This window comes from Galeopterus variegatus, unplaced genomic scaffold (genome assembly GCF_000696425.1).
Source record: "Galeopterus variegatus unplaced genomic scaffold, G_variegatus-3.0.2 Scaffold4488, whole genome shotgun sequence".
Classification (NCBI taxonomy): Eukaryota; Metazoa; Chordata; class Mammalia; order Dermoptera; family Cynocephalidae; genus Galeopterus; species Galeopterus variegatus.
In genome coordinates this window covers 75,133-87,642 of record NW_007730599.1, presented here as the reverse complement: position 1 = coordinate 87,642, position 12,510 = coordinate 75,133, and the positions used below count along the sequence as shown (strand labels likewise).

At 42.4% G+C, this 12,510-nt stretch overlaps 1 protein-coding gene across 4 annotated transcripts in view; it reads left to right on the top strand.

The window, feature by feature from the left end:
• PFKFB2 (6-phosphofructo-2-kinase/fructose-2,6-biphosphatase 2) overlaps window positions 1-11,978 on the top strand; it is a 28,461-nt gene extending 16,483 nt beyond the window's left edge. The window contains exons 11-17 of one of the 4 annotated variants that reach the window (XM_008587667.1): window positions 527-631; window positions 1,352-1,481; window positions 2,259-2,321; window positions 2,593-2,657; window positions 3,297-3,476; window positions 3,993-4,178; window positions 9,954-11,978. In XM_008587667.1, the coding sequence (XP_008585889.1) occupies window positions 527-631; window positions 1,352-1,481; window positions 2,259-2,321; window positions 2,593-2,657; window positions 3,297-3,464 (531 nt within the window). In that variant the 3' untranslated portion in view covers window positions 3,465-3,476; window positions 3,993-4,178; window positions 9,954-11,978. Of the gene's footprint in view, window positions 1-526; window positions 632-1,351; window positions 1,482-1,916; window positions 2,322-2,592; window positions 2,658-3,296; window positions 3,477-3,992; window positions 4,179-9,953 lie in introns of those variants that run through there. The other 3 variants (XM_008587668.1, XM_008587670.1, XM_008587669.1) reach the window with 3 other exon arrangements.
• Window positions 11,979-12,510: the final 532 nt, after the last annotated feature.

The window sequence follows — 12,510 nt, the reverse complement described above, 5'->3', positions numbered from 1 at the left end:
AAAAAAAAAAAAAAAAAAAAAAAAAAAAAAAAAAAAAAAAAAAGAAATAGCTAACTACCCATGTCTTTAATCTCTCCTTAGATCATTTTGTCAGCTATTCTGGAAGAGTCCTTCCCAGAATTTTTCTTGGCTTTTTCTGTCCTTGAGCACACAAGCAGACATTTCATTTTCTTTCCTTCCTCTCTACCCTTTTATTCCTCCTGCAAGGTCTTCAGTCCCTTCAGTTTCCCTTTTTCCCTGCTTCCTCTTCCTTCTGTCTTGTTGACTTTTCTTGACCTTTAAGTTCCTCACAGCAGTAGGAGAAAGTGGTAGCTTAAGCTAGAGAAGCCACCTCCTCTCTGGAGTCCCTCACCATGGTGAGTCCCATACACCTTGTAAATACCTGGTCACAGTCAATTGCAATACATGAAAGGACCCGATGCCTGGTGTGTAGTAAGAAACTAGTGCTCTTCAGTGTCATCTTTCTTCTTTGGGATGGGGCTGGAGAGGGTCAGTCTGCCTCTTCACCCAGTGTGACTCCTTGCAGGGCGTGTGTGAGGAGATGACCTATGCAGAGATTGAGAAGCAGTACCCAGAAGAGTTTGCACTTCGAGATCAAGAGAAGTATCTCTATCGATATCCTGGTGGGGAGGTGAGACTCCCCTCATGTGGAATGACTGCCTAGCCCTTTGATGGGGGGTTGGCCTTAATTTGAGGAAGGCTCGAATGTGATTTGGGGGTCTAGAAAGGGTGGTCTAGGCATTATTTATCTTCTTATCCTTGGGTCATACTGTGTTTAATTCAGATTAGGCAGTCAAAGATCTCCAGGGATGAGGGTGACAAGATAAACTCTGTTGAATATGTTGTAGAATCAACACGATCTTTTTTACTTCTTTTTTTCATTCTATTACCCCAATCCCCACCCCTATTCAAGCTGGTAGAGTCACCAAGCAAATATATGGGACATGCATTATTTCCCTATCATCTACGGTGTTTTAGGCTATTTTCTAGTCTAAGTGGTTTCATACTCTAGTGATGTGCAAGGCAAAATGAAATAAAACAGAATGGCTGAGGTCCAGGAAACTCCTGGGAGTCTCTTGTCACCTTACACACTGCCGGTTAATCTCTGGGAATTGAAACAACAACGGAAGTTAAATTCAGCTTCCACTTCTTGACCTATAGTTTTCTTGACTGAATATTGCTCTTGAAAGATCTGATTATTCTCAGGAGATACCAGTCTAGGGGCAGTTACTAGGTGACATAAAGTTGCTGAGCCTGCAGGAGGAAAGCCAGTGGGGGGAGAAGAAGTGGCTTCTTGACTCTGGGACCCAGCCCCTGACTTGGCTGCCAGCTTGCCCCACTTCCCCCACAGTCATACCAGGACCTGGTGCAACGGCTGGAGCCTGTCATCATGGAGCTGGAACGTCAGGGCAACGTCCTCGTCATCTCCCACCAGGCTGTCATGCGCTGCCTCCTGGCCTACTTCTTGGATAAGGGCGCAGGTGCCATTTGAAGGAAGGGCTAGGGGACACATCTGTGGGAGGAGGGCTGGACTTACAGTGGCACCAGGATCCCTGGGAACCAGACTTGCCCCTCTTCCACTCACATTAGAGTACATTCTTCAGGCAACAGTGTGGGGCTCCCAGCAACCACTGGGACAACTACTTGCTAGATTATCTCTGCTGCTACAACAGCCTCAGTACAGGTGGCTACTGCTGGTGCTCTTCAGTCCTGCTTTGATAGAGGGCCAGCATCGAGCTGGCACTTGTGGCAACAGCAGGAAAGTGGTTACTATTCCTAGCTTGTCATTCTGGCTAGTAGGAGGATGGTATCTTAGAAGCATCTTCAACCTTTGGATTTGGGGCAGGTCAGTTGTTTCTGGGTAAGAGCAGTAAGGAAGTGCTGCTGCCTACACTGACACTTCCCTTCCCTTCGAGATCTACCTGAGCTGCTGGGAAGCCTGCAGATTGGCCTTTGATGTAACCAGGTGGGCTGCAATCTTCCCTCCCATGGGACCTTGGCTACAGCACTTACCTCCTGTTTTGCCTGCATGGAAGGATCTAAAATGGCCTTATTTCCTTCCTTAGGCACTCAGTACCTTGGGTGACTGCTTTAGTCATGATATGATAATTGTCTGGGGTTTAGGGGAGGGTTTAGGAGCTTTGGTGGTCAGGGTATAAAGAAAACTCATTATGACTGCCTTAGATTCTCTCTTCCACTAATTTGACCTTACTCCATAACTCTAAGAAACTTCCTTCACCTGGTCTTTCTGCTTTCAGATGAGCTGCCGTACTTGAAGTGCCCTCTCCATACCATCTTTAAACTTACTCCTGTGGCCTATGGTAACTATGAGCTTAGGGGCTGGCACGAGGTGGGAACTGAGGAAGGTCAGGATATTTGCATTTTCTCTGAAGTTTGTCTGGAAGTTGAACTTCATCACTCTGTATATCAGGGAAGTTCCATCGGTGCCTTCCAGTTTTAAAGGGATGTATGTATGGATGGATGCATTTGGGAATACATATATACCTTTGTGGTATGCTTTCCCATAATGAAACTAAGGAATTTTCTTTTGAGCTTTTTTCCTCAAGGCTTCTTCTCTCTCTGTTTTCTCAGGGTGCAAAGTGGAAACAATTAAACTGAATGTGGAGGCTGTGAACACTCACCGTGACAAGCCAACCGTAAGTACTTTCCCATGGATGAACATGCAGTTTCCCTGCCACCTTGAGTCTTTGAACCTTTGGCATCAAGAGACGGGGGTTTCTTTTATGTACAAAAGGAAAACTGATTTAGAACTCATGTCCTATGTAGTCTGCTTACTTCCAAAAGGAAGAGATGTTGGGATTATTATTTCTTTTAAAAATTAGTACCTCTTTCATGAGTCTTAACCTTGAAAGTTGGCTCTTGGAAATTCAGTTGAGTATGGAAAGTGTTTGGCTGGAGTGAAAATGCAAATTTTTCCCTGAGGAAGGTCTCCCTTTAGAAAGCAAAGTCCAGAGGAGAGTATAAGGTGGGGTCAGGAAGTTTAGGTTCATTCCTGGGTCTGTCCCTGGTAATCTGTGGATCTTAAATAAGCCCCTCCTTTCATTGGGCCTTTTTCCTGCTTCGGATTATGATATTCAAAGAGCTTCTCCCTCTACAACCCTTTTAGCTCCCTGGGGCTAAGAGGCCAGGCCTTGTCCCATGTCCCATGTGCAGAGACCCTGTGTGCAGAGGAACAGGAGTGAAGAAAGCTGTTGTGGTTAAAAGCATTATTTAACCTTATGAGTGAGCTTTGGGCTTGGCTTTCATTTGTGTGGTGTCCCTCCATTTCCAATCAGAACAACTACCCCAAGATCCAAACCCCTGTAAGGATGAGAAGGAACAGCTTTACGCCTCTGTCCAGTTCGAATACAATAAGGCGTCCGAGAAATTACAGTGTTGGGAGCCGGCCCCTCAAGCCCCTCAGCCCTCTTCGTGCCCTGGACATGCAAGAAGGGGCCGACTAGCCGAAGACCCAAGTCAGCATTCCGGTGGTGTAACCGTGTGTTTCCCTCCTGCCCTTGCCACTACTCACCGAGGAGTCATTTAACTTCCACCTGCCTTCCCACTCCTGACACCTCACCATCAATCTTAACACAAACACGAGGTCATGTGTTTGCAGACCAACTGTAGCTCTTTTCCAGTTTGAAACATCTCTCCACCCAGGGTCAAGTTGGCAAGGTGGGACTTTTAGGACAGGCCCTCAGATGGGGTGGCCTGGAGGAGGAGGAAGAGGATACATTCCCCTGGGACTAAGCATGCTCCATGCACTTGGTTCTTCCCTCTGTTCCCTGGTGTCTAAACTCCTCGTGTTGGTGAAGTGGAGGTGGGGTGGGAGGTGTCAGTGGAAGGGGACCCAAAAGCCCATTTTTGCCTTTACCTTGGTTTGTAATGTGTGTTTTACTCACAATCCTTACTTGACTGCTTTCTTCTCCCTCTTTCATCTCCCCTTCGGATTGCCCAGTGTAATGTGTGACATTGTGGTGTCTGTCTAGGAAGGAAGGGGCGGTTGGTGAGAGAGAAGTCCAGGCTCTGCTGATTCTTTCTGCAGTGGACCTGAATGGATCTGGACTGGGGGAGTCTTTCCTTCCCTTCTCCCTTCCTCTCCAGCCAGGTCCTGAGGGTCATCCTAGGCTACAGAACATCCACAAAATGCTCTGGAGCTTGCAAGTGGACTTAGGGTGAGAGTTCTTGCCTCCTTTCATGAGAAACAATTCTAAGTCTTGGATGCCCTGGGGGACACCATCTCTGAGGATGTGGGAAATAGATTGGTTTGTATTTTTAACTTGAAGAGCCAGGCATAGGTCTTTTGGTGGCAGTGGAGTGGGGTTGAGGACAATAGGGTGGTCTCTAGCTCTTGCAGGGCTCTCACAGCACAGGCAGATCTTTTCTTCAGTGGCTTCCAGGTTCTTTGCCGATGACAGCAACTTCCCTGCCAAAGCCAGTGACCTGTGGGGCTGTTTAGAAGGACAGAGTTAGATTCATGGAGTCACCAATTATGTTTGAATTGCTCAGAGCAAAAGGCAGAGAAGAGTTCACTAAAGCTGCTTATTATTTTCCAGTAATTTTCAGTACACTCTCCTTCTTAAGATAAAAAATTAAAAATCTTTTACATGAACAATTTTTTCCCCCAAGTGTGGAAAAGCTTGATGATGAGTTTAATCTCTCTCATTGGGGTATTCTTTTGTTCCTAAGGATGAACTATCTCATTTCGATGTCCAGAGGAGTCTTTGAGACCCTGTGGGTCTAGCTCTTGATGGCTTGTATTTATTCACTTCTATCATTTTGTTGTTTTTTAAACAGGGCATGTTTAGAGAAAGGATTCTTAGCTCCTTTGGTCACACGTGATGGATTACCGTCTCAATTTTTTATGCAAAATATATGAATATATGTATATTTTTCTGAGAGGCAAGTTTAGAGTTCTCATGAGATTTTAAAAAGAGATAAGTGCCTCTCCACCTTGAGGTTATCAATCTGTCTTTTGGAGGTAACCCGTGGGAACAAGTTACTTTCCAAGGGAGTTTTTATTTTGTTTTGATTTTGTTGGTAATAGAAGGCCATTTGTCATTGTTCTCATTCACATGTTTTCCTTAGAAACCCTTCAGAACTTCTGAAACTCACACATGCCCATGTTCACTTTAGGCTTAATACCAACTCAGAATCTGTCGGATTGGGGTCTGGATGTGCATGTATTTAAATAGCTTCACTGATGATTCTGATTCATACCCCAGGTCAAGAACTCTACCTTATGAAGTTGGGTGAAAAAATACTGGGATAGTAGTTCCTTGGACAAAGTGTCAACCTAGAAATTCTGAATTCCTTATGGTTCCAAAAGGACAGTTCTTTAGAGTTAAATGTTCAAACAGATCACAATATTAAATGAAGTAACCTCCTTTTTTTTTTTTTTAAAAAGATGACCGGTAAGGGGATCTCAACCCTTGGCTTGGTGTTGTCAGCACCACGCTCAGCCAGTGAGCAAACCGGCCATCCCTATATAGGATCCGAACCCGCGGCCTTGGTGTTATCAGCACCGCACTCTACCGAGTGAGCCACGGGCCGGCCCGAAGTAACCTCCTTGAAGGCAGGCTGATGTGCTTTAGAATGTTATTCTAGGTTCTAGTTCTGTCTTTAACCCTTTACATTGCAGGGTGGTGTGGAACAAATCACTAAATGAAATAAATGTCCTTGGATAGTAGCTGGGAGTTTTAAGCACCTGGAGAGAGGTACTGAGGCAGAACCTGTAGCGAGATAAAGGTAGTCATCATAGGCAGCTCACTCCTAACCTTGAGTCCTTTACTCTTACATCCTGAGTAGGGTACCACAGCCAGTTTCCACAGGCTGCTTGGCATTGCATCCAAGATACAAGGTAACCTACTATTCCTGTTAGCCATTACATAATGTGTACTTAGTGTCTTTGTTTGTGGGGCTTTGGGCTGGGTGGGGGCATTGGTGGGAGAAGGACACACAGAAGTAGAAGAAAAGATCCTTGCCCTGAAGAAGAGTATTTTAAGAGACATGACATGTAATTTATAACAAATGGACATTTGCAAAAGAACAACACAGAGAGTGTAGAGGTGCTGACCATTGCAGTGGTGCACACATGTTGCTTCTCCTGACTTTTCTCTTGTCCAATGGCTATGAGACTAACGGGGTTGGGGAGTGGGGATGTCCCCTCATTCCCAACGGTGTGAGAACGAGATGTGCTCTGAGAGGTATGTGTTCCACTCTTACAAGGTTGCTTTGTCTACCTTTGCTTGGTTGGTGGTGTCTGTAGCCTAAATGGGCATTCAGTCTTTTCTCCTGCTGTGAGGTCAGAGTAATTCAGGGCTAATAAGTGAGAAGAGGGAGTACTTTGATCCAAAGACTGCATTTAGCTTGCACCTACTCTTAGTAAGAGGGGACTTCTCTCACTAAGAACCAGCATTGTGTTAGGCTGTTATAAAGCCCTGCATTAGAGACGGGTCACTGGGACGTTCATTCTGCCATTTATTCCTCCACTCTCCCCCTGTGCTAGTTTGCTTTCCCAGAAGAGTTGCTGAGGTGGCCTTGCTATCCTCAGATAGGATATGAGAAGTTGGAATTTGACAACGGCAAGAGTTTCAGCATTCTTCAGTTTCTAGAGCAAGATATCTTCTGAGAAGTTCAAGCTAGGAGAATATAGAATGGAACGGAAATAGAACTCTTACTCTGAATTTTAGAGAAGTCCTACTTCCCACCTTTCCTTTCCTTTTCTTCTCTCCTCTCCTTACTTAAATGTGTATTGGTAGAATGTACACGTTACTGTGATTGTGTCTGTATCACAAGTCCTACAGAGAAAGAATGGACTCCAGAGTACCCTTTGCTAAGGCTTTAAGATTTGTTATGGGAGAAATAGGTGAAAACATTAGCATTTAATTTACTGGTATAAAATGGGGAAAGGGTTAAAACATTACGTATTCTTTTTTCTTGCTTCAAAACTGAGTGAAGAAGTTCATGACAGATTTGAAAGAGGAATCTAAAGCAGATTTAGAGAACCCACTTTTCTTCCTATCTCCTTATCTCCTAATTGGAAATTAGCTCTTAATTATCTGTATTGTCTTGTTTTGTTTTGGTAAAGGGATGGTTTTTCATGGAGTTAGAAAGTAGAATAAGGAGATTGTTTAAAAATATGTATTGTGCTAGGGATTAGTTAGTTTTTTTTGGTTTTTTATTTGTTTCCCAAGAAGTTAGAGTTAGGGATACAATATATTTGTACTCCTAGACTGAATGGTTGCCTATTTCATGTGAGAATCTCAGTAACCCATTTTGCAACCCACATTTGATTTTGGAGGCACTCACATTTCAAATAAACATGATATAGCTGTTTGGAAATAAATCAGTCTTATGGTTTTTCTGTGAGCAGGTGATCTGAGCTGCAGAGAAACTCATGGGTGCTTTGGGTGGCCAGTGGACAAGGGAAAAAGTGTCCAGTAATTGAGAAAACTATCTCTGGGTTATGTCATCTTGTGCATATTCCATTGTCTTTGCCAAGCCCAGAAGCCATGTTGTGTTCGTTGTCAAGAAATTTGATAGATATACCCAGCTTTTCTAGTATGCATTTTGTCTTATTTGTGTTTTAAAATATTTTTCTTTTAAAAATATATAACAATTGAGTCAGGTTGCAATGTTGGTAGGGAACTCTGACTTCCCCTGGAGGTGACATAGACATTAGAAGTGTGTCTAGGAATTTAAACTCATAGTGTCTAGAAGATGGTCACTAGAAGGATCTGTGTGCTGACTGACTGACTAGTAGACCTCAGTAGGGCTAATGTGCAGACTGACTGGCAGGCTCTTATTAGGGCCTGTAACCCAACAGTCTGCCTGTTTTTTGATTGTACCCATTTGTAGTATATACATATTATTGCAATTCTGTCTATATCACATGTCTTACAAAGAGAGAACTAAACACTCCACATGTTTTCTTCATGCAGAATTTCTGTACACTGTGATTTTTAATAGACATTTCTTGTACAGTACCAGCCAATTTCTCATTGTTTTGTAACAGATGAAAGTTATACATCACATGTACTGTATTTTGTGAACTCAGCTAAGGGAAGTTCAGAGCCTGAATTTGTTACCTCTACTTGAAGTTATCTCATCCAGTCCCTTGCTTTGGGGCAGGCCTTCACTTTCACCGTCCATTTCTGAACCTTTGATGTCCTCAGCTTACCCTGTTAAGGAATGTGGCATTCCATTGAATAGTGCTGCTGTTTTTAGTCTGCCATGCCTTTGGCTTTTACTCGTAATAAGTAAAAGTGCAAGGGAAACTTTGCATTCAAAAATGGATTTTTAAAAATAATTGATTTTAAGAGTTGGTAAAAGTATTCTTTCCAGTAAGCCTTTCACTAGATATCTGTGACAAATATTTATCTACTCAATGTTTTTGTATCTGAATTACTTGTGTACATTTTTTATTATGTTGAAGAAACAAGATCAATTCATTCTGATATGGTGGTGATTTTGCTATGGCAAAAGCAAAGGACCAATCACAAATGGTGCCCTTTGGAGGGGGATTGGAGTGGGGCTGAGCATCACTGGGTTGAATGGGAATGGGCTGGATTGGGAAGCCCAGAAATAGAGTTCTGCAGATTTCCTAGGCCTAGCTCTGTTGAAAATAGGAATGCAAGCCTTTAGCAGCATTCTGATTTAATCTGGTGACACTGATAACAAAATGTGCTAATCAGATCCACTTAAGATATATATAACTGTATTCTAAATGTGTTTTTGTGTGTGTTTAGAATGGGTAAATAAAATTGTTGAGTAACTTGAACCTATCAGAAGGCTTCTGGGTTTTTTGTTTTTTGTTTTGGGTTATGTTCCCCACCTACTCTCCATGCCTAAAACTTTGCCTCAAGCTGCACAATGATTGATACTCAGGCAAGCCAACCTAAGTTCTCTGATTGGAATTTGTGGTGTAGGCATGGCTCTCTTCTACCCCCTTCTGGGGAAGATGGGAAGGACATTATGGAAAGCACTTGAACTTCAGTAGTTGTGTGTACATGTTGGCTCCTATACTCATACAAGAATTAAGAAAAAATTACATTTGACCACACCGTGCTATAATGACTTCCATTACCAACATGTAACTTATGCATTACGAAGAAAAACTTTCGAGCTCTTTTAGAATTTAGTGGCCTATTGCTTCTAAAATATGACCTGCCTGTTTCTAACAAGATTATAGCTAGTGGTATAAAAAATGACATTTAACTTCTTCTGGGACAGGAAATACAGGTGGGATTGTTTTGCCATTCTTATGCCTTGTTCCTTGTTACCCTACCAAGGACCAGGAGCTCATTAGAAATGCAGAATCTCAGGCCCCATCCCAGACCTACTGAATCAGAAGCTTCAGTCTAACAGGATCACCAGGTGATTCATATGCACATTTAACATTTGAGAAACACTGTTCTAGAGGGAAGAATTTCTCACAAGGTAAAACATTAAATCCTAATTTATGGGAAGAAATTGATCTGCTCTGATGACTGATTTCAGAATGGACTGGGATAACTACAACGGTAGGGACCCTCCTCAGACACGAAGTAGCCCCTGACTACAATGTCAATTTCTTGGCTTGATCTTTTTTGGCTAATGTAGCCTACATACTCTCCTTTTACCACAGGGATCCCTACTGTTTCTGCTTCATATCTTGGGTATGTAGCTTGTGGTCCAGGTTTGAAAGGAGTGCCTGTTCCACCATGGTCACAAGGTCGGCTTCTCAGGGGAAGAAGCCCATGGCTATGCCATTAGAGTGTGCCTGATTCCCCAGAGTCAGGGTGTGTGTGCAAGCACACCAGTGTGTCTTTGCTGGTGTGGGGATGCAGGGATAAGGTGCTGGGCTGCGGTGCAGGAGTTGTGTTGGGGAGAGATCCTACTCTACTTTTCTTTGTTTGTCTTTTGGTGGTGGGGTAATGGTTCTGTTTCTCTTCCCCTCTGACTCCTAGGCCTTGGCAACTGAACACAGATCCCCCTCCATGGCGTCCCTCACCTTGCTCTCCTGATGATGTGGAGGCTGAGGCCAGACCTCTCCGAGGAACTGGGATCTACTGGAGAGCTTGGGATGTCAGCTCCACAGAGGCTAGCACAGGAAGTTAAGTGGGGACTGGACATTTGGGGCCACAAAAGTGAGGCCTGGAAAAACATCACCACATTTCTTCCCCTCATGCCTAATGGGAATATCAGTCACACTGAAAAACAACTTGTCTGTGCCTCAAAAACATCTAACTGCCTGAACCAATTTTTATCCTCTCTTTACTGAGTTCGGCCCAAGTTGGTCTATCTCCTTCCATTTAGGCATTTAACATCCTACCTGTGACTGTCCACATCCATTGCTAGCTATTTGCCTGAAGTGCAGATACACCACTGCATGATTAGTTTCCAAGTGAGAGGGCTGAACCCCAGAAAGTCTTTTCTGGGCAATAAGAGCTGCTATCTGCATCCATTCCAGGTGAGCAGGCTAGAGCCTAATGTATGTATGCAAACAGTCACCTTTTGCTACATTAGAAATGAGAAATCACCAGGTGAAGGGAGGGTATCTGAGAAATTCAGTCCCTAAAACATCTTTTCTGCAGCAATGGAAAAGCAGTAGAAGTAGCAGTATTTCTGTTTAGAGACGTTCTTGTTCCAGGTTCTTTAGGGCAGGATCTGACTGCAAGACCCCCCCAAATTGATATCCATCTCTCAGTTCTCTTTTGTAGCTACTGCATTTTCTACCTGATGCATGTGCCTCTCACAGCTGAAGAGGGCTAATGTCATTCTCCTGGGTAGTTGGGAATGAGAGTTGGAGAGAAAAGTAGGGTGCTGTTTATATCATATGAAGAAGTAAAGAGGACTCCTTGGGAATCAACTCTGCCAGGGAGTATTTTGGCTTCAAAACAGGCCCATCTGTGGCGTCTGTCACCGTGACATGGTCTCTAAGAAAGCTATGGCAGTGACCTCAAGAGCAGTGGTCTCCTGATGCCTGACTTTTAGCAGGTTGCCACTATTGTGGTCAGCTGGTTTCTCATGTAAAACTTTGTGGGAACGGGAGAACCAAGGCCTCAATGCATTGGTAATTTGGTTTCCCTAGCAGATAAGCCGGGTAACTGTTCCCTAGATCAGTGGTTGTCAAATGTACAAATATGTCTCTGTGAATGTGATTTTAGTATGTCACTACTCCTGAAGGAGAGTGTGGAATCCCCAAAGGATATTATGTCTTACAAGCAAAATCTATTTTTTTTTTAAAGAATAGTACATTTTTAGCTTAAAAAATTTTTTTATTTTCACTCAGATGCCCACTTGCTGGGCAAAAAGGTGAGTAGCAAGAAAAGTATGAAATGCAGCTTTTCCCAAATGGTTCTTTTATACTGTGGATGATACGGGACTTTGTTACCTAAGATGTGATGAGCTGGGCTGCAGGCGGCTCAGCATCCAGCAACTAGGAGCTTACTTTATACACACAAGGCTACCTTCAGAACGGCTCCTTACTCTGCTCTGTAGCAGATGATTTTCATCTGGCTGCTTGTAGCATGCTGTACTGTAATGGTTTTGTTCTTGTGATGCGGTTTTCTTTCTGCATCTAAATACACAGTCTTTTGATGATCAGACGATGTTTTTATTTAGTTATTTATTTTATCATATCAACGTTTGCATGTATTTAATTAAAATGTAATGTAATTTATGTTGTCACCTTTTTGGTAGAAATTTAGGTAGCTTGAGCTTTTAAGTCTAATGTCCATAGTATTACCTTAAGTTAAATTTCTAGAATGTGTATATCTGTCTTCGTGAAAGGATAATAACTATGTTAAGGCACAGTGAGTTTTTTTGAATACTTTTTTCTCATTGATTTTAATTGTAAGTTTAAACCAAGAGATGCATTTCTCTGGAGAAAAGTTTATCTCCTGGGTAAATAAAATCATGCTAAAATATGTGAGTAATATGTATTGCTTTTGTAATAAGAAAATACAATAAAAGTTATTTTAATTAAAAAACAATTTTTATATTACACACAAAAGATAATAATATTTTGGTACATTATACATAACACAAAACAATAATGACATTGTTCAAAATGTGTTTGAAACCAGCTTCTTCAAAATCATTTTTAAATTGTTATATTGCGTATATATTTCTAACTAGTGGTTTTAACTGCTGACTACCATCTTTATCATGTTCTACTAGCATTTCAAAATGATGTGAGTAGGATTGTTACTGCCATGCATTATTGACATTCTAGAGTTTTATTCATTTAACAAATGTTTAATGACTGACTACCTTGGTTGCTAGGCAAAAACTGAAACAAAGTCCCTGCCCTTTTTCTAGAGTTTATTATTGGAAAGAAAAAGGTTAACAGCAGGTCTGTAATGCATCCCTCCCTACTGGGGATGCTTTTCTCTTGTGAATACCCTTGACCAAAACTATTATAATGGTTGCATAAATGTGTATGATACACTTGATCTTAGCCAAAAGGCCGAGAAGTGATTTAAATGTGTATGATAAAGAAAGTTGGAACTCTTTGGAGCC